At 40.5% G+C, this 22,915-nt stretch overlaps 1 protein-coding gene across 2 annotated transcripts; it reads right to left on the bottom strand.

Annotated features, from left to right (window-relative positions):
• Positions 1–905: 905 nt before the first annotated feature.
• rgs17 (regulator of G protein signaling 17) lies at positions 906–22,529 on the bottom strand. 2 transcript variants are annotated; one of them, XM_085181827.1, is made up of 7 exons: positions 22,337–22,529; positions 18,356–18,438; positions 18,056–18,263; positions 13,846–13,976; positions 6,681–6,755; positions 6,372–6,603; positions 906–4,596 (listed from the first exon to the last, which is right to left on the bottom strand). In XM_085181827.1, exons 3-7 carry the CDS (start codon positions 18,056–18,058, stop codon positions 4,408–4,410), a joined length of 630 nt encoding a protein of 209 aa, XP_085037953.1. In that variant the 5' UTR covers positions 18,059–18,263; positions 18,356–18,438; positions 22,337–22,529; the 3' UTR covers positions 906–4,407. The 2 variants fall into 2 exon arrangements, with proteins under 2 accessions (XP_085037953.1, XP_085037951.1); XM_085181825.1 differs by having other exon boundaries at positions 18,056–18,438; positions 22,337–22,527.
• Between the last annotated feature and the right edge of the window lie 386 nt (positions 22,530–22,915).

Genomic DNA, 22,915 nt, shown 5'->3' with positions numbered 1-22,915 from the left:
TGTTTACCCCACTGTCTAATAACGTGCTACTGTCAGGGTAACATGTTTGTCACAGAAAGTCATGATTTGGTTGATCTTTAAATAAATAAAATTTATTCCTTCAGTCAGGTAATACTGCACAGGGTCAGCTACAAGTCTTGTAGCCTGAGTAATGACAGTTTTATGACAGTCAAGTTGAATTCCAGTCATCTAGTTTACCAAGACTCCAGCACACAGCCACATAATGTCAGACAACACATTTATTGGTTTTCATCAAGGTTTCTTGTTTTGTTTTTTTTATCATCACGAAGGCATATACTATTTACTCTGTATATTACTTGTTTTGTATGTATGTATATGTATAAACAAAAATAAGCGTACATTTTTGCTGAATAAGAAGGATATCAGCAAAGGGCAATGTAAACCATGGTCCATCTAAAACAGGTGAAAGGTGCATTAGCTCACCCTTTCCCAACTCACCCACAGTAACAGATTTGCATAGGCAAAAATGGGATTAGCCCTTAGACAGTGGATTCCTGAATTCTTTATAGAGATGCAAAATCTAGTTCAGCTCAACACAAGTTCAAAACAAACACACATACAAACAAACAAACAGAAATATGTTGACTAGGCCAAACTCTCTTTAACCCCTCTGGTCATATACATAGTCATTTTCTGTGCACATTTTTGTTTACAGTGTTAGGCTTCAAGTAGATCTAAAAACAACTTTTACATTGACAACTAGATGTGAAATAAATTAACCAACATGAGAGGTAGTGAAAAGCCTACAGAGACGTTTGTTTTCTTTTTTATACAAAGAAAAAAAAAACATGTCAGTAAGGCCAAAGCTTCGCAAACCTCCTCCATCCCGTTAGGACACTTCAGCTCTAGCTCGCAACCTTTATTTAATATTTTTCTTATATATATATATATATTCTTTAGTCAATAAAACCACAGCCACATTTTAAAGACCCTCTCACTTGGAATCCATGGAAATTTAAAGACAAAAATCTAAACTCAGCGATGACAACTATATCACTTCACATCATCGTCATTGCTTGCAAAATCCACATTTAAAACGCAGGTATTAAAAATAAACAACTGTGTACTTCTCCCCGCTGTGTAAAAGTCACAATAAATTACGAGGAATGGACGCGAGCAGAAAACCTGGGTTTCTACCGTGTCTGTCCTCCTTGTAAAACGCTCCCAGTTTTAAACTCCAGCCTGCCCATTAGCCCTGGGCAGAGACTCGCGCCAGCTTCAAACCTGCTGGCTGTTAGCTTCCCACAGTTATGAGTATTTAATAAGGTACACACATCTCACAATTTATAAATGTAAACTTGTTTTGATTGCACCATGATTTCAATATCTGGTTGTTGGTGAAACATTCTCATGTTACTTATATAGACTCTGAAAAAAACCTGCAAAAAAACAAGGAAATGTAGTTATAGTGTGCAGAAGAGGGATGTGTCTGCATGAGAGCTTTATGAGTGAGTTAAAAAGTTCCAGAGTTGTCCAAATACAAATGTCTAAAATGCTTTCACTTTGTGAAAAGGTAAAACTGTTCCAAGGAGTGAGAGTGAAAGCTGATCCTGCTGTATCAGAATTGGTAAATTACTCTGTATTCCTCTGTTTCTGATCAACTGGGCGCATGCATGCAGAACTCTTCATTAAAGCAGCCAAGCAATATCAGTTCAAGCCCTTATGGATATTCACATAGCCTGAATGTGAGTACTATATTGCCAAAGGTTAAACAAGAGTATATTTTTAATAAGGAACACTGAAAATCTGTGGCGTGGTTATTAGTTTCAACCTGTCTTCCTGACCATTATTCACAGCAGACAGCTTTTGTACTACTGTGACATCCTGTCTGTTTCTTTTGTTGAAATAAGTCTGGAGGAAACATCAAAATCCCAGGCTCCTGCAAAGGATTTTTTTTTGTATTCATTCGTTTCCTTATTTAGTTTCTCCAACAAAACCTGAAGTTGCAGTTTAGAAACAGTGGCAACAAACAAAAACTTTATATCCTGAAAGGTGTTTATTAATTAACTTTCCGACAAGTGAGACAGTGCCTCAAATTGACATCCAATTGCATTTCAAAGGCCTGCTAGGCGTCGTGCACCATCCGCTCTTATAATTAATCTAGACCAAGCTTGGCACATGAATGTTAGGTAGTTAAAGGAGCCAGAAACATGGATGCCGACATTAATCAGTGAGGAGTGGCACCGTTTCATTGACACTCTAAGATGTGGCACTACTCACCCAACTAAGCCAGGAGGTCAGCTACCTATCGAGTGCTGAATACACTCAGAGGCTCAGTTAATTACAAAAAAAAAAAGAAGAAAAAAAAGAAGCATATACTGCACTCATGCACTGTCTACTGTACATCCACATGTGCATGTGGATGTGCATGTTCATGTTCAAATGTTTACATCATTAAAAAAATCATTTCATATATTAAAAATGTTAATGGGACGTTTGGCACAACCCCTTAAACTCTCCTCTTTTTTTCTCTGGTAAATGTGTCACTGTACCATAAACACACGGCCGTTTCCGTAGCATGCTGTCAAAGTCTGATTAGAAAAACAAACCAGAGTGTGCGCGAGGGCTGGCAGTGGTGTAGAAAATTAGCATGGCTAGCACAAGCATGCTAACTGCTTGACTACAGCATGCTGAAACCTAGACGGCTAGTTGAAAAGGCGAGTGTGTAGCATGACTGTGCAAGCTTCTTTTACTAGCCCCGTGTGCAAGCGTTGTTATTACCAACCCTCTTCACTAGCTCTGGTATGAAGAAACAAGCGTCTTGAACAGGCAGTAGCTAACTGAAGGACCACCACACGGCAGAAGGACCAAGGCTCCACAGCCTAGCGACCAGTACTGACGTCATCACGGCATCTCTGACATCGTGTTTGGGACCTGGTTCGGCGTAACTGCTTATAACAGGCATCCAATCTCCGGTTTTTAGCCACAACTAAAGCTAAAGCCTTACAGACAAAAGCCATTTTACATTACACCCGCAATTTCTGCTACTGTTCTTAAAGCAGAAGCGGCTCAAAAATTCACTGTAAAACACTACAAGGTAAGCCCACTTTTTCTGCTCAAGAATTAAAAAAATGTAGATGATTATTTATTTGGATTCAATGTATTTTTTCATCTGTTTGTTTTTCTCCAGCTGTGTTTTTTCCCCTAGACTGGGCACCTGTGCTTGTCAGGCCTTGATGGTCTGAACTGGAGGGAGGAGGAGGAGAAGGGAGGGAAACGAGGGTAAAAAAAAGGGAGGTAGGGATTGGTGGACAAACTGTGGTTGCTTTCCAGAAAACCTGCAGCAGCACTTGTGCTGCCTTTTCCTGCATGTAAAGGCATTGTGATTTTCTCAGTGGAGAGATTTTTTTTGTCTAAAGTTCATGAGTAATAATAATAATAGATGTAGCTGCCCAACCACAATTCTAGCCCTTACTTCTCCCAGTTAACCAATCCTAAAGAAGGAAAGTGCTTGGATGGACGGATGGATTGGATGGACAGGTGGATAAATGGTAGGTGCTGCACGTGCTGCAGACACCTTCAAATCTTCTCAATAAAAATACTGCAGTAAGCCTAAAGATGTCAGAAGTTTACTTTTTCCCCATCACTGGACACAGACAGCCAAACAGAGATACAGTCCTCCCCGTCCCCCTTAAATACCTCTTAATATTCAAGAACAGTTGCAGTCCGCGGCTTATATCATCAAGCGATCATAGTGAGAGAGAGTTGCATGCAGAGCCAGTGTGTCTACTGGTTAAAAGGGCAAGAAATGCCCTAAATCCCACCGACAGATAGATGTCATGTTTGGACAGTGAAGGAATGAAAAGCAAAATTAAATGAAAGACATCTGAGGAATGGGACAGACTTGGAAAAACTAAAAAGTTGTTTAAAATAATGAGTAAAGACAGAGAATATCACTAAGTAAGGGTAAAAAGCATGAGGTCTAAAATATTACAGTACAGGAACAGTGGGCTTGTCCTTTTTGTCTCTCTCTCTCTCGCACTCTGTTCCCACCTCCTAAGGAGTCTTTGTCCACATTCAACCAACAGCGGGCCACTAGGTTGGCCATCTCAACTGATAGCTGATACGTGGGTTGGCCAGTCAACCATAACAAAAAGCACAAATTGCCAGCAAAACAATCACTGGCCAGCATTAATGGTCTAAAACTGACCAATAACCACCAGCAAAGGCTGACCCACCTCCAGCGGAGAACTGGATATAAATTGCTTAAAAAATATAAATTAAAAAAAAAAACTAACAACCAGCTATCTTGGATGTCACTCGGCCATTTCAACCAAAAAACAGGGAGAGATTTTTCCAAACCCGACTTCTGGCACCATAGTAGTATTTGAAGTTTAAGTAGTAGTCTTGTTGGCGTTTGATGGCGATGATGGAGGCTGGAGGGGACTAGGTGTCGAGGCAGGTGCGCCTCCTGCTGGCCAGGAGGTCTCTGTAAACAGAGGAGTTGAGGAAACGGGGGAAGGAGTCCCGGTGCATCAGGGTGTAGATCTGGAGTTGGGCCTCCTCGTACATCAGGTTGCTCGGCTCCGCCAGGCTCTGGTTTATTCCTTCTCTGACCCGTGAGTCCAGACTCACCTCGGGTAAGGAGAACAAAATTAAGTAGAAGTGATGATCTGTGGTTTGTTGGGACAGGAAATGTGCTAAGGACTTCAACTTCTGCATTGAAACATGCACCACCCCAGAAAGGTAACCATAATGTTGCGACAGACTGCAACCACTACAATCAGTCTGGTTGGTAGAAATAACATAAACAACATACAGAGTCGTGTTAAATTATAGTATTTACATCAAACAAAAATGAAGTAGAGATACAAACACAACAACCAGCATGCTGCTAGCAGGTTTTTAAATGACAACGATTAAAGTTCAGTTTTTTCACTCAAGATTAAGAAAATGCATGGACCCCTGTTAAATAAAGTGACTAGGCTCTCTGACTTTACTGTATAAAGACCAATCAGGCTTCTGAGTGTAGTCATACCACAAAGGGCCTTTCTGAGGCATTACAAACCAAGCAAATTGAGTAAATGTAAAGTCAGTAAGAAAATAAGCACAAATAACCTGATTAAGCAGAACATCAAATCCAATGATAGATACGGACGTTACCAGAATGGATTCAGTACATTTTAATACCACAACTCTGAAAAATGTGATGGTACTCGTTTTGTTTTTTGGTACCATCAGTACCGTAGCCATGACATGGATTAGTTACTCATCTGCAATAGTCTCGTTTTTTTTCTTCTTTCCCCCCCACACAGCACTGCTGCAGACAGGGTAGTACACTAGCAGCTGAACAGATGAACAGCAACACAACAAATGTGACGAGGCATCTTAAAGACTAACACCCCAGTCTTTATGAAGAATTTTGTGTTGTCATCAGCGTAACTGGTAACATTAGTTGTCTGTTAAGATGAAACAGACAGGAAATGAAGCAGACAAAAGTCTGCAACTAGAAGCTGTGGCACCCTACTTTACCAACTCTGATCAGCAAGGAAATATGGTGCCAAGTCACCAGAAGCTACAGGAAATAAACAGATGAGTACATTTGCACGAACCAGTAATGATCTAATCCTTTTTTTTATTTTAATTTAAAAAAATGGTTAATTTTGTCATTTTTTCCTAAGTGGCATCAGAAATAGTATCTTACAGGGTACTGGTGCCCAGTTTAAAATTTTAGTAATGTGAAAACCCTGCTAATAGATTAATTAAATGACACTGAGGAATGGCTAGAGGAACACCGATGTGCAGGATGTGCCAGCACTAGCCTATTCCACAGAGGCTTCACTCCTAAAGCACAGCAACCAACGGATCCTCTGCCAGAGTTACTGTTCCAGACACCACAGTATACCTGCAGAGTTCCCATATCCATGTGTAAAGACCATTTTTTGTTTTTCTTTTGCAAATGAGGAATCTATCCAACTTTAAACTATAGTTGTAAATCACATTAGCACATGTCTGCATAGTAAATCAGAAAAAGAACCCACTGCCATGAACTGTGACTTCTCATGGCCACATTTTCAAATTAGTGATGAACCCTACACGAAGTCTAGCTATGGCTGATGGGAAATAAAGTAGTAGCTAAATGGAAAATTTATCTTGGGTATAGTAAAGTGGTCACACTTATTCCTGATAGCGACATGCATTCCTTGGAAATTGCCCTAACACAACTAGTGGAACGAGAAGAAAAGGAAAGCATCGGCAGTTTCATTAGGATTAATTACTGGAGACTACCAAAGCAATCCATACATGAGTTTCATAAATCAGGACTAAAGATGACCCTGAGGAAACCTGTTTGCCATTTAGTGCAAGGTCTTGATTTAAAGTGTTTCGGTTGCGTTCCTGTGGTGGCTCACCTCTTTGGGTGATAATATGGACACATAATCTTCATATATGATCCTGGCCTTCTCATCAACCGCTGTGGGATCCGTCTCCTTTTTCAGCTCTTCACAGGCCAACCAGAAAAGCAGGTTGTCCTCGCTGTACTCAGAACGCAGGAACTGCCTGAAAACCTCCCGGCCCTCCAGCGAGCGCAGCATCATCTCAAAGCTCCGTGCCCACGACAACACCTCCTCTAGGCTAGGGCGTCTACAGTAAGAAAAAAAGACACACTTGTGTTAGATTGATAGAGGCACACAAACGGGAGAATAGATAGCTGAACTCACTGTTCTTCAGTAGCTTCAATACTGTCCATCTTGGTGCAGGTCTGCCGTTCACTCCTCTCCATTCTGTCTTCATTCCTGGATCAAAGGAAGAAAGTATTATACTTGCCAAAATAAAAGCCTCAATATATGTCTATTAAAATGGGCATGTTTCTTTAATATTTATATATACACTTAGGGTCGTAACATTAAATTGACTGTGATAAACATGTCAGTGTTTTCTCTACCCCTGGATGGATTGCAGAAGGGAAAATCAATAATTCATAAATAATTTGTCATTTACATAATTTATGTGCCCTTTAATGGAGCAGAGGAGACACGTGAAGCTAATACAACATTACTTAAGTTGACTGCAAGTTATTAAATTACTGTTACTGTAATAAAAGCTTCCCAATAGGAACTAATCATCTGCTGCTGATAGCCGGGAAGCTAGTCCTACAATAGCAAAAAAAAGAAAAAAAGAAAAAAAAAAGATAACATTGTTTATTCAGGTCAAACTTCTCTAATATTATAATTAAAAGTGTTCATAGGGATCATTATGCTTAAAAAATGATTTCACTTTCACCAGCATGCTACAGAACAACAACAAAACTAAACTGAAACTGCAGGAAGGAAAGGCTCAGGTCATGAGCCTTTCTCCTCCTTTTTTGGCTTTTCCCTTTAGGGGTCACCATAGCAGATCATCTGCCTCCATCTTCCTCTGTCCCACCAGCACCTCCTTCACTACATCCATGAATCTTTTCTGTAGTGCTCCTCCAACCAAGAAACTCCATCTTCAAAATCCTTTGTCCAGTCTATCCACCTAACTAAAGCACTGCTTCACTTCTTCTGCATTCTCTTCTTTACATCCAACCAACTTGATTTCTCCTCTCATAAAGGATCTTAAGAGCTGGCCAACAACATGTGTAGGAGACGCTGGAGTCAAATTTACTCGATCAGCTACATAGAGCCAGATTTATTTGTAATCCTCTGTCTATTGTTCCATGGGTACACCAGCTGTCAAATAAACCAAAGCGCAGTGCTAAACCTGGGAATTGCTTCATAATGCACAGCATCAGGAGGCAAATAAATGGCAGCTAGAGGCTTATATCAATTATATCTAAACTGACAGCATGCTCCAGTAACTGTCAGCAAGCACAGCCGCTTTGGGTTAATAAACACTTGATATATTTTCGTGTCCCAGCATCTCACGCTGTCTAAACCGTCCTCTCAGTACAGCCCCAACCTTCACTCTCTACACATATCGTTTAAAATAGCAAAGTGCTACAAACAGTGCTGTATGAAAAGTGTATCTGCATGAGTCTGAAACTATTAAAAAGGAAACGGTTATGTGGGTTGTGTTTACTGTATGCCTTACTGTTCAGCGGTTGGTTAGACTTTCCTGCAGGCCTACATTTAAGTAAATTTGCACTGTGCAGTAGCACTGTGCAGAGGAGTGTAGATAAGAGAGATATGTGGTATAAATTTAGGAGCAGGACTTAGTAATAGCAGATAAAAATTAAATAAAAAAAAAAAAAAAAGATTACCCCACCGGTCAGGACTCATGGACAAAAAGGCAGTAACACATTTAAAGATATCTCGTGTGTCAACTGAAATTTCTGCTTTCCACTACGATTACTGCAAGCTACAGTTTTATACCATGAAGTCTCAAATGCATAACAGTGGCTTGGCAGACATTTTCTACTTCCTGCTTCTCACTAAAACACCACCTTGATAAAACCTGATAAAATGAAAGCAGCTCTGCTCTCTCAGCTGCTAATTTGTACTCTGTTAAAACAATAAAGCATCAGTTAAGGTCTTTATGCAAACACTCACGGTAGCCTCTGTGTCTATCGTAGCTCAGTCACACTTGCTGAGTCCACAATGCAACACACACTGAGCTGTCTATTTTTGTCCACACCATGGAGGATCTTTCCTTCCTCTTGCAGTCTCTTGTCAAAGTCCCCATTGTGCAGAAGTAATGGGCTAAGCTAGCCTCAGCCCCCTGGCGCCCTCACAATACTGCTAAATATACAGGCTGTTCCTCACAGCTGTTTTGCATGTGATGTGTGGATGGAAATAGAAGGCACCTCTACCAGAATAAGGCCTTGTGTGAGGGTGGATGAGGAGGGGTTAAAGGGTAAGAGGTTGGGAGAAAATAAAAAGAAGATTAATACTTTCATACACCTTGATCCTCTAAAACAGCACAAGAGATTTCACAAACTCACACACGCCTCTACTTCTCGACTTGGCACGACTGCAAAAAAAGTGACACAGAGAGCAATATGTGCTTTACAAGCAGCTCGTATACAACTCTAAGCAGTGTCACACAGGCTGGACTAACGATCCCCGCCGGCCTCGACACTAAAATAAATAAACATATAGGGTTCTGAGGACAAATTTCCAGGCTCATTCTGGAGATCTGATATGAGCGTCTGACTGAAAAACACACAGTAGAGTCACAGTCCACAGGCTGCCACCACTTCAGATGAAGTGGTGTGAAAAAAGCAGCACATTCACCATTCACTGCCTGAAAACAATGTTTCATTCACTCCCCTCTCGCAGCAAGACTGGAGCCACAGCAAAGCAGCTATAGGAGCTGCGTACCAGCACCTGGCTTTGGTGCCTTGCTCATGGGCAACACAGTACAGGAGGTTTTATTCTCTAAGGTGAAATCTGTATGTGACAGGATACTGACTATTTTCTTTTTGGTTGTGTTGAATTCTGGTCCTTCAATCTTGGACAAATGCACATCATCACTGTTTTTTTAAACTTAATGTTTAAAATAAATAAATAATAATGAAAAAAAAAATCACCAACCTTTACCAAAGTTGACCTTTTTTTAATTTTGTTATCACACAACACTAAAAATTCACATTTTGGGAGAGAGATTTTTTTGCCTTTTTGCATTTTTTTTTGGTCAAACCACCGACTAATACTTCCAGCTCTAATATTAATTATAGCTGAGCCACAATTGACCTGAACTTTTGAAACTGATACTCGGCTGAACTCAGCGACGCCCTGGAAACTCTGCTGGTTCCCTGAAATATCAAAACATATTTTTAACCTGTCTGTTTGTGCTCAGATTTTGGTGTAAGACATAGACAATTTAGAAATGGTGACAGATGACAGGTCCGAGCTTTAAAAAATGCTCTCTAGCATTTATGTAAAGTTAAAATAATAGTTCTACTCTACTCTTCTACTCTCAACGAGAAAACAAACACACACAAATCCCCAAATCTTGAGGTGTTTCTTCAGAGTTCACAGTGCACTTTGACGTAGCAGTCACAGCTTTCCTTCATTCCCCTGAAGCTAAAACAGTGAAAACTGTGTCAGTGTCCTGGCTATCCTTGTGTGTAACATCTGCACTGCTTTGTTAAAAATAATACAAATGCTTTTCGTTTATGACTCATCTCCTTTTAACGGCGAGACAGAATGTCAACCAAACCCAGAAAACCAAACACATTTCATAAAAGCTCTGAACCGATTTGCATATCATTGAATATATGATCCTCTACAACCCACCATTGTGGGCAAGACCAAGGAGCTGTCAACGGACCTCAGGGACAAGATTACAGACCAGAACACGGCTGGAATGATCTACAAGACCATCAGAAAGAAACTTGGCGAGAAGGGGTCAACTGCTTGTGTCATCATTATTATTATTAAATTTCCCACTCGTGGGATTAATAAAGGTATCTTATCTTATCCTTCATGTAAGATCTTGCCTTATGGGTATGGATGATCATGAGGAAGTAGATCAGCCCAAAACTACATGGGAGGAGCTTGTTAATGATCTGAAGGCAGTAAGCAACACCACTGATAACACACTATGCCGTAATGGACTGAAATCTCGCAGTGCCTGTAAGGTCTCCCTGCTCGAGAAGGCACATATACAGGCCCATCTTAAGGTGGCCAGTGAATGAAATGATTCAGGAAATGATTCAGAACAGGTTGGGGGAAAGTGTTGTAGTCATATAAAACAAAAAATTGAGCTTTTTGGCAACAACTTGTTTGGAGGAACAAAAATTCTGACTAAACAATATCATCTCTACAGTCGAGCACGGAGGCGGAAACATTTGGATTAGGGGCTGTTTGTGTGCTAAGGGTACAGAACGACCTCATCGCATTGAGGGGCCAATAGACAGGTGCACATCCAGGATGCAAATCTCCCAGTCCATCAAATCACTAAGAACCTCTTTTCAATTAAGATCTAGTGACTGTGGAGGCCATTTGAGATAAGTGAACTTATTGTCGTGTTCAAGAAACCGACAATACGGATTTGAGTTTTGTAGAACGGTGCGCTATCCTGCTGGAAACAGCCATGATGGGTTCACGGTGTTCAGTTGGTAACAAGAGGAACAAAATGCATTAAGATGTCCCCACCATAGAACCACCACCAGCAGCCTCCCTGTGAATCCCTGATACAAGATCGGATGGTTGCATGACTTCATTTATGCCAAATTCTGACCTTGCCATCTGAACGTTACAGCAGAAATCAAGACAGAGCATTTTTCCTCCAATTTTGTAGTCTCAATTTCTTTTTCTCAGTGGTAGCCCGATCTTCTGCTGCTGCAGCTCATTTGCTTCAATGTTTAACATGTTGTGCGTTAAGAGATGCTCTTCTGCATATTTTGGTTGTAAAAAGTGGTTATTGGATTTAGTTTTTTACCGCCTATCAGCTCAATGTGGTCTGCCCACTATTCCCTAACCTCTAGTATTTTCACCCAGAGAAATTAGTTCTGTGGGATCAGTAAATCAGCAGTTTGTAAAATACTCAGACCAGCCTGTCTGTCAGCAACCATGACATGTTCAAAGCCCCTTAAATCACCTTTCTTCCCCATTCTGATGCTCTGTTTGAACTTCAGCGGGTCATCCAGACCATGTCTAAATGCACTGTGCTTTTGAAAGGTGATTAGCTGATTAAAATCATCATTTTTTTTAGGAAAAAAGATTCATGGACAGCATTGCTCTGCAGTCTCCCAGCACAGGGAGGACTCTGTTCACTGAGTGGCAGAGTAGCAAGCTGCCGCAGTCAGTCTGTCAGTACACGGTATAAGAGAAAAAAAAAACTAAAAAGCAATCTGCTTCAAGTAATCCTCGTATATCTATATGCAGCACCACTGTTATCTTTAAGTTGTGCATATGGTGATTTTGCATGACAATGTTGTGTAGGGAATCAGAAACAGCCTGATAAAGTTGCAGCTGATTACAACTCTGGAGCTCAAAATAACTCAGCAAAGCCAAAGATAGTTTAGGGGCAGCTGCCTGGTGATGAATTAAGTGGACAGCCCATCTGCAACTAAAGACACTGAAATGCATCAACAACAACAACAACAACAACAATAATAATAATAGAACATTTTTGCATAACTTCTATTAATTCCAGCCAAAAAAAGAAAAGAAAAATCCTGCAATTACTGTCATGTTTAATATTATGATACACGTAGTATTAACTAGTATAACAAAAGTTTTAACTGCCAAAGCTTGGTTTGCATGCTTGTCTAAACCTGCTAGCCTCTATTCCCGAGGGCTTAGGTAATCAATGATGGACAATTTACACCATGTCAGCACTGGTGAGACACAATAATGAGACATTAAAAAATAAATAAACTAAAAAGAAAGAAAATTCAAGCAATAAATGTACATTTATTTTCTGTTTTTGATGGTCAGTCACCGGTTTTGTGTTGCCATTAAAAATCATAATTTATTCAGCTGAGGTAAAACTCAGTGCAACATCACAGATTGGACAACGGGATTAAGGGCAGGACAACTGTTTATTATTTCAGGTACCAGGGCTGCATTTTAATCTCTTAAGGCTCACACTATTAAAAATGTCTACACTGTTCAAAATAACAGCACAACACAAAAATGAAGAAACCATTAAGAAAAATAAATAATTTGTCAACTAGCTGCCTAATCACACAATGCTAAAATGCTGTTTGCATTATTGTATGATCAATTCAGACACTGGTTATGTTCAGTGGTTCCTTTGGGCCTCTTTTTCAAAGGATAAAACCAGATACTGCTAATCTAAAGCAAAACAGACTGCAGTTATTTATTCTGCTTGTCTGTGCTGCCAACTTATTGCTATGCAACTTTAACTGGCAATAATGGATTTTTTGGCCTCTTCAGGGCTGCAGAGGAACAACAATGGCATAACCACCAGACAGCATGACAGTGTCAGCACAAAGGTGTTTATTCTAATCATTTATTTAGAGCTACTTGATGAATAACATTCTTTGTTTCAGTTCTATGTTGGTCTCCACCTGTCATTTTAGCTGATAAATGCTACCAGCTTGTACCTAACTTGCTTTTAGGTGTTAGTCAGGAAGTATAGGTGCTCAATCACTGCAAGTGACACATTTTGCTTTGTTTTCACAGTTCAATTTAATAAACTGCTAAAAAAAACAACAACCAACAAACAGCTGTGTGAGTAGTTATGGTTAGCATGAGATCATGACTTATTTTCCAAAAACATGTTTTGTTAGCGACCTTTACTGGGTGTTTCTGAAGTGAAACCACAACATCCTTGACCTTTGATCACAAAAATGTAACCAGTTCATCCTCAGGTCTTTGGCCTAGTTTTGGTTGTGGCTGCACAGCCCTGGTTTTATTATACACAGTGACATAGGTTCAAAGTTAGCTGTTGTGGCTAAAGATATCCTGCAACATTACAGCCACAATGAACCGCGTCTGCCGATGAGCCAATGAGAGTCCAGCGTGAGTTGCCATGCTAACCGTTTCAACAGCAGTACTCGTGGGGGAAAAAACAAAACCAAATAATGGAAGTAAAATGTGCAAAACAAACATGTTTGCAAACTCTACCCTCTGGCGGTCATCACGGCCGAGCAGTAGAAACAAACAGCCGTGTGGGTTGTTTCTGCGGGCATCGTCTTTGCACCGTTTACATGCATCAAACTTGATGGCTGACTCAAGTTTACCAGGCCCATGTCACGCACTGTGGTTTGCAATTAACTGATAAGGTTGCTAAAAAGCACATGGTGTGCAGGAAACTTTTGTGCAAAAACTTGAAGAATATTCTCTCAAGGCATCCCTGAGATACAGCACTCACGTGAAGGATGGACAAACAAACAGAATACAACACGGGTGCTGCTTAAAAACTAATAAAGTATAGTATAATATTAGCACGGACTAGTTTTGTTAGTACAGCTTTGCATTTTCTTACCAGAGACACTTGCAGCAGCCACACCAGCAGAGGCAGCAGGTGTTGGGTCGGGGCTGTCCAGGGGCCTGGGGTGGGGCCTCAATATGAGCCGCCTGCCTTTTTCTCATCTCCACTCCACTCACACTCCGGGGCTTCACCGTAAAGAGGACGAGAACGTGCAGTTAAACATCTTATACCTTCAGATGTTACAGTAGATGAGGAAACAAAACAGAAACTGTGCGACAGGTGAATTTATGTGCAGGGGAGAGAGGAAGAGCACTCAGGCAGGACAGTACAGGAACTTCCCTTCTTTATACGTTGCGAGAGTTTCTGGCACTGAGCCAAGTCTTTCACTCACCTTTGACAGAAATTACAAATTAATTTTAACCGACACAGAAAAACAGGATCTGCGTGTCACAAACACGGACAGGCAGGCACAAATTCATGAGAATTCATACCAACTCACTCAGGTTTTGGACATCCGCTATGTGCAACGATGCATGACGTAAACCTAAAAAGTTATTGCGATCTTTTGCTTTGAAATGACAATAATGTACGATACCGTTACAGGCTTCTCTCCTGCTAATTCCTTCATGTTTGATTCCTCGCACATGCTGGACCAAAAACTTCTTGATCCACGACAGCTACAGTTTGACAGGCTCCAGCCTAAAACACTCACACTGGTGCTCAAGTATCCTGGGCGCACCAACGCCATTTAAAGACATTATCGTATCAGGAACATAAATGTCCAGATGATTCGATGATGCCATTTGGTGTGCAACAAACCAACGATATCCTAGAACAGCAACACATGTAGTGTTTGCCTGCACTCTCCTTATTGCTTCAAACTGATTTTCACTCACTTTTAAAGATTCTGAAGACTAAAAACCAAAACCCCCTCTGTCAGGTCTTGGATATTCAGACAAAGGTCATTCAAAGGGTAAAGCAAAGCTACGCCCATTGTATTATTAGCATAGTCTAACATAAATAACATTTGGTGTTATTGTATCTCACTGGGGAAAAACACCTTGCAGTAATGAAATTGCTGATCAATCATTGCCTCAATCGATGTGATGAATCAGGAGTCAATGAAAAAAATCTTAGAGGTATTCTGTGTTTGTTTTATCAAACTGTCTAACACCAGAAGGAAACTGAGAAACCAAGTCCAATATTGCTCTAAAGGTGCACAGGGAGAAATCAGTTGTCATAATTTTGTAAAACATCCGTCAGCCACTTCAAAAATCACTATAATTGGATATTCAGTAAGCACAGCGCAGTGTTCACTGATTGAATTGGAAACTTTTGCAAGGGTTTTGTGGGCTATTTCTTTGCCGCTGCAGCTACAGCTACTTTAAGCATGGTTTTCGATGCCTAAAAATAGCCACGAGAAACAAAAATGTGCAGCTAGCAATTTTGTAGTCACACTCTGTTCTCCTTTAATTAAAGCCGTCTTGGAGAGTCCTTTCCTCTCAGTAACAGCGGAATAAAAATATGGTGGCTACCTCTCTGTGACTGAATGAAAAAGAAATATTAATAATGAAATAAAATAAATAAATCGGTGGTTGCCCAGAGATTGCACTGAATTCCTCTGCTGTGGAAGACTGACTGCAAGTGGTTGCAGTGACCAGTGCAATACTGTCAACTTCACCTCATGCACAGGTCTCCAAAGAATTCCTGTCCAACTTGGACTGACTGCAATCATTCTTAGAAAGATTGGCCGAAATTTCTGTTTCAAATCTGTGAGGTTTTGAATTTAAATTTCCCTGGATGACGAATTGGAGAAATAAAATCACCTTTACCGGTAGCAGCGACGGAAATTTATCTGGTGTGTCTCATCAGTTTTGCATAGGCAAACGAAAGCATGCGAATACTGGAAAAACGTTAGCAGTTATTCTTACAGTCATGATTTCTTTACTAATGTGCCACAACATGGGGGAAAAAATGAATGAATAAAAAAAAAAAAAAGTACAAATACATGGGGATTGCCATGAGTCTACAAAATTACACTATAGACTAGTCAGTGGGCTCCTCCATGTCTCTTCTGAACATATCTGATTTGCCAGTAAGATATTCCAGAGGAAAATTGCAGCTCTTTAATAGGAATTATGCAAATTTGGGGGTTAGAGGTGTTTATTTTTAGACAGTTTTTTTAAGGGCTCTTTTTTGAGAAGGCCATTCTAAAATTCCATTATCTAGAAAAGTACCTAAACTTATTCCTTCAAAATTCTTTGGGTAAATATCTTGTACTACGGCTCTACACACACAGACTTTCAGGGGTGTAGCTCATGTTAACACAGAATGATGAATCTGGAGGCGTGTAGAAACCACAGTTTTGCAGACAGAGGACTGACATTTTGTTAGCATCTTCTCATATTAATTGCACATAACGTCTTTAAAACAGTCTAAAATGAGGAGAATGGTTCCACAGATAAAATCTGGATATGGTGGGAAATAAAAATTCATCCCACCCTAGTGTGATACCCCAGGTATGACTGACGCCATGTACGAAATCCAACTTGTTTAGAAACAAGAAGTTTCCCTTATTATATCTAAAACTTCACCTACTCTTATGACCCTTGTGCTATTTATTATGTTTACTTGGTGAGCTTATTATACTGGGAAAACACTTACCTCACAGTGCCATAAGCTTTAACCGTAACGTAAAGCTCAGCTGCAAACATATACAACTAGAAATGCTAGAAAGATCAGCCACGAGGATGTCAAAACTTTAGCTTTAAAGTTTTATGCATTTGCTTAGCTGGGAGGGTGTAATCAAATGCAGTATGAGAATTAAAAGTATACAGACTGAAAAAGCACTCCTACCTGTAATGTCATGGTTCAAATTAAAATCTTTTCATAAAAAAATGTGAAAATCGAAATAAAAAAAAAAAGAAGAAGAAAAAATAACTAATTTTCTTCTTTTTTTGTTCCCTCTACTCTACAGGCGCATAATTTGCTTCAATGAAGAAACATGGAAGGTACGGCTAAAAAGACAAGCCCAATATGCAAATGCTGTCGTCCGTCCAGCGGAGCAGCCATCGGTTATTTAGCAACTGGGCGGCTACCGTGGAAAAACAGGCTGTTAGACATAAACCACAGAGAGGGTATGGCTTTGTTCCAAAGCCAGAGAAGGAGGATGCATTGACATGTCATGCAAATAAGGAGTGGAAATACTAACACAATAACATCATAGGGCAAAGAAAAAAAAAACATATGAAAAAGATAGCTACAAGACCTGTCATACATGCAGTACATTTTTGCAAATACTTAAATAATACCAAAATAGAGGACGCCATATTAACCAAAACAATCATCATCCAAAAGTCCAACTTTGCTTTGAAGCTTCCACTCTGCTTCACCATCAGGCAGTTTTTCACGAGAGCGATGCAAATGAAACTAGCGTCCTATTTCACAAATTAGTGCCACATGTAAAACGCCAGAAACATTTGCACCTTGTGCAGACTTTGACCTCGCATCTGCGCAAGCAGCGTTTGCTTTGATGAGGTACTAAGTGCAAAAAGTAAAAGAACAGAATAATGACGTCACTGTGGCACGTAAGTCACAGCCTGCCTCCATTCTCACTTTGTTGTGGTAGGGAAAATGGTTAATAGCGTTTTTTACAAAAAGACAAAAACAAATAAACCATTTGTTGAGAAACTGTGTGAGAAAAAGCATCTTACCATTAGTTATCTGAACACAAATTATTTCTAACTCTGAGTTAACACCTTCTCGTTTTCAAAGATAAAGAACGTCCTTTCAAGGTGACAGATCATTTTCCATTCATGGCTAATATCCGACTGATATCAAGCACTATATACAAATAACCAGTGGGTTGCTTTGTTTCACTTCCATGAAGAAAAGACTTTTACTAAGCAACATTTAAGTTCATGTCCATTCTGAGAATTACAAATGAAAATCAAAACTTCAACTTTAAAATCGAGAAGTAAAAGCCGGTCACCCTTTGCTGCCGACTCATTATCTTACACGATCTGGCAGATGTTGTTTGGTCCGTCAACCTCCAGGACCACAACTGCAAACTTTGGTTATGAACATGAACATATGACTTTTCATTTTGACCCTTTAACCAAAGCATTTGACTTTATATTTCACACAAATTTGGATCCTTACTGTGACAGTAAACTTGAAGATACGAGTTCAGTTTCTGTAAAATAAATAAATAAAAAACAATCTAAATATATTAATTAAATTACTGGGCAAGCATGAAACTTACCATGAATTAGTGAGTTCCTAAACACAGGTCAGACAGAGCAGTCATGGCATGAGGTAATAGGTTGCTGGATGCTAGCAGGCTGGTTGACGAAGTGACTGACTGGGGACTGTCTGAGCGTCTTTCTGACTTGCAGGAGATTTGTGGCAAGGCGAGGAGGTTCTTTTCACCACAGGGCAAAGAGGTTACTGGTATCACCATCCCTGACCAACTGGCACAGAAAGGGACACGAGAGCTGAGGTGAAATGCGACCACTTCCTCCCCTCGTTTCCTTACTTCACTCGCTACTTCTGCTTCTCTCACCAACACCTCCTAAGCTTCCTCAGAACTCTGTGAAAGGGTCATTTATGGACTTGAGGGTGTAGGGAGCATTGAAAGTGCAGCATCTGTAAAACACAGAACGTGAACAAAAAGAAAACAACATTAAACACAGATGTTGACTTTAAGTGAAAATGATCAGTCAGGAGAAATATATCCTGCAATGACAAGAAGACAGAAGCAGATACCAGCAAATGCGACACAGAGCAGAACCTCATTTTCATCCATCTAGATTAGGTGTAGATCTTTTCTTTTTTTCATTTGAGTTGCCCAGTTTTGGAGTTATAAGTGGTAAAGATATCTACTCTTACTTGTCTACGTGTGCTCAACTGCCAAAGATCGCAGCAGAGAAACTAAGCAGCAATGCCCTTTTCTAGAAACTACGATCTGGTTATTCATGTTTCTTGTTGTAGAACTCTTTTCTTTCTACTATCTACACGCACCGGCCAAAATAGGTATGAAACTGCCTAACATTTGAGCCCAGCTCAGCTGAGTTTATATCTTGTCACATCCTGTGTTGTTGCCAGGTGTAGTTCAAAAGAAAAACAGTTGCTGCATAAACCTGCGAACAACGGGACTTTTTCAGTCACCGGGCTTTGATTTCTAAAAAAAGATATTGTGTTTTTATTTTTTTCAATGTAGTGCCCATTGAAGAACCATGAGGAAAGTGCCAATTACTTCCATTAAATTCAAGACGAAGGTAGGCAATTCTTCAGCCAAAAACTGAGCAGCTCACACCAAAGTAGTCTAGATAGATAAGCAGCACTACTGCCATAGGAAAATGTAAACATTTACATTTAATTTGGGAATGGACTGTATTTTAATATACAATCACTACACAAGAGGGGTTAACGATGACAAAGATCTACTGGTTAATGAGGAAGTTGACTATGTGAAAAAGCTAGCATATTCATCTGTATTGACAACAGACATCAGCTGAAGCTGTACTTTTCCTCTGACGCCTTTGTGCAACAGCTTCCTCTTCTCAGCCACCAACACAGATGCTGATACCATAATACTTTACTTGTGATAAGCTAAAGGATGTGGTTAGAATAAGACCAGTTCAACCAGGAAATGCAGTAAATGGCAAATGATGCTGCGAATGCTTATCTTAAACATTTATGGTGCAAAGCATTAAGCTCACTGGCACTGCAACCCAACACTCAATCAATGTCAAAAGCCATATGCTGGATTTTGGCCCTGAGAGAGGCTGCTGTGTCTCCTAGGTAGCCCTCATGCTCCATGTTCTTCATGCAGGAATTAGTGCTCCAACACCGTGCTTACTAATAACAGCAGCTTAGAGGTGTTCGCATGGTGACCTTAACACTATTGCAAATTATCAGCAGTCTGCAACTTAGAGTGTAAAATTAGCATATACAAAAAAAAGAAGATAAAGATAATATCTAATATTGAAAAGACTTGCCAAACAAACTAAACTAAACATCTTCAGTTACAGTGGGTTAGCAGCCTTATCAGCTCTGATCTACAGTCCCTCACCCACCCTTGCCTATACATGGCTCATTTCCTCCACAGTGATGTCTAGCAAGATAAAGAGCAGCACAAAGAAAATTTAAAAAAAAATCAAGGTTCACATGTCACTACCATCCCTCCCATATGACACAACATGCTGTCTCAATACTGCTCTACTGTAAAAGCAACGTGAGGGGAGCATCAACATCCGTTCATGCCAGTTTAAACTGGTTTGAAAACAATAGTTTCCCTTGTATATTAAGAATCTATGACAAATTATTTTGCACAGCAGCTTGTTAAGATCAGGCTTTTTCATTGTACTTGTGAGTTTGCTTATTCCTGTTGCGAAGATGATCACCAACTTTAGTGATGTGCTTCCTGAATGAAATGAAGAAAATGACTATGGGAAATGTTTACGACAAAGCTCGGTCCGGTTTGGAATTCGGAGACTGATGCCCCTGATAATCCAAGTGAGTGAAAAAATTCCAATATGGCTAAATCATCCTGGGATAGAACTGCACAGAAATGGCTTTCGAAACACAACAAAGAGCCCAATCTGTGCGCTTTGTTACTGATGACGTATCAAGCCTTTTTCCGGGTCCAAGCCTCTACTGCATAGGGAGCGCTGTCAGTGTTGAAATGCTGCAGCAACACCTCCCTTGATGTTTTTGAATTGGCATGAGCTGTAAAAAGTTGTTTGGTTATTATCATTATTCTTCTGTATAGCTTTTTGTCTTTTTAAATAGCACTATTCATATACAAGACACTTTTAAGCTACGTTTTGTACAGTACCGATATATTCAGACATTGCTGAGATTTTGGTAGGGAATAATTTAGAACAATCCCACAAAATACTCATTACTAACCTTGTTTTGTGGATGATGTTACCTTATACCTTAAATTAATTTGTGTCTGCTGACTGGGCACCTACAGGTTTGATATGTCAACGAGAGCCCTACAAAGTCATAAAACCTCCCAAATACTTTGCCAGCGCTGCTCTTTTCATATCAGCTTAGTTGGTCTGAAGCCAGCCTTGGGGCGGGAGGCTAACAACTAGCCTAATTTCACCAACCCTTTGAAACTTCACCAGCACTTTGTTTTTCATCTTTTCATCTAGAATTCATGTAAACTGCTTCTGAATTTTAAATTCACTCAATCTCGCAAACATTTTTAATTGTTTCCCGGATACTACAACTGATTGGGACATCTAGAAGAAGAAATAAATTGATTGCTTTATTAGTGTTTAAAGAAAAAAAAAAAACCCAACAACAACAACTGGTGCCTAAATGCTAATTTGCTATTGGGAACTAAAGAAGCTTTTGGTTGCAGAAATTAATAAGTATTCTACACTTAGCAAGAGGATTGACTTGGCTATCAAACTCCCTAAACAACCTTCAAATTAAGCATTCACAAAACTCAACAGACCCCTGAAAAAAAAATCTGCTTTCAAACCTGTCAGACAACATCACAAACAAAAAGAGCTGCTCTTTTGGACACTATATGCTAACCTTATTTCTAAATTAATCTTCAAATGCTTTAAAAAAATGTATGGCTTGTTAACTGTGAATATTCTGTTGCTCTGTCGTGTAAACTGAATAACAGTCCCTGATCAATTAAGGGAGACAAGAAATGAGCCCTGACTAAATTATTAACACACACACACACATCTGAGAAAGGACATGAATGCTTTTAGGGATCAATTTAAATGTCGATACTGGTGCCACCGAGTTTCACTGCTTTCAAGAACAAAAGTTGCCATCCTAGAAGCAAATAACATCAGATGCTGATAGGTCAGTTTGCATTCTGTTAAACCTCTTTGAATGAAGAGTACAGGCCTAATGAGATTAATCAGGAAGTCTCTCAGGATGCAGTTGCAACATAACCTGGGCTCCTCTGACTCAATACACCCATGGGAAACTGCAGTGATGGTGCTGCTACAGCTGTGCACTGCATGATCTCTTAACAGTGCATTACATTAGATAAACAACACACACGCAAAATGCACTCCCGAGTGAGAAAGTTAACAGGACAGTCGCAGAACGGAATCTTTTGAATCTCCCTGAAGGCCTGTGCATATCTTCAGATATGAAGAAAGCAATCTCCTCAGACCTTGCTCTCACCCTCTGTACACTAGCTCTGCTGGCTAGCTGCTCGGCTGGTTTGCTTTGCATGGTTGTCTCCTGCAGCTGCAAGAACCATCTGAGCAGAGTCGCTGCAGGTCCGACCAGCCGGCCGGCAGAGGGGATCCCCTCGCAGCTGACACCACCGACGGCTAACGCAGTCAGAGAGGGGGCTGCACAGCGCTGTCAGCCGCACAGACATTTTACAGAAATCAAACACCACCCACTTTCTTCTCGCTAGCTTTAGCAGTCAGGCTGAGATCGGCTATCTCTCGCAGGGAGAGGAGGCGGTGGCAGCTGAGCAGCAGCTAGCGCCGTGCTAACGTCAGCTAGCCAGCCCGTGTGGACCCTTAGCGCAGAATAATCACCACCTTACCCCTTTGCGGTGGGCTGTCAGTGTCCTAGGATGATAGGTGTGAAAAAGCGACGTCCCGATGCTTATTTAACGACATCGTAAATTGGAATCCCGCGGTGTAAAGTCCATCGCCGCTGTTTTTCTGCCATCCGCCCCACTTCAGCACCGAACGCCGCCGAGCCCCTGGATGCACTGCGCAGGCGCGCTGCCACCGCCGCTCTGTGCCCGCAGTTGAGAAGATGCACTGCCGAGGCTGCACACAGTCCGGTCACAGAGGATCATTATCACAGCTGTGCTGCTGCACAACTGAAGACGCCCAGTTTGCTTTAAAAAACAATGCTGTATTGGCTTTAGTCAGTATCCTAAACACAAGCGAGCACACTTTCGGAAAGCCAGTCAGCCGGTAATAAAGTTAGAAGGCCACCATTCATACAAGAGGAAATGTGTCCCCGGGTTATAAACTCGTAAAAATGAACCATAAACTATCTCACATACAGACTGTCCTGGTGTTAAAACAGTTTCCGCAAGAAACAGTTGCTGCACTAAAACAGAAATGGGAACAAAGTTTTGCATTATTTCTCTCGTCTCAGCATAAAGCCC

The sequence above is a fragment of the Neolamprologus multifasciatus genome, chromosome 13 (genome assembly GCF_963576455.1).
Source record: "Neolamprologus multifasciatus chromosome 13, fNeoMul1.2, whole genome shotgun sequence".
NCBI lineage: Eukaryota > Metazoa > Chordata > Actinopteri > Cichliformes > Cichlidae > Neolamprologus > Neolamprologus multifasciatus.
Note: the sequence above shows the minus strand (reverse complement) of the source record. Positions and strands in the feature narration are given on the sequence as shown.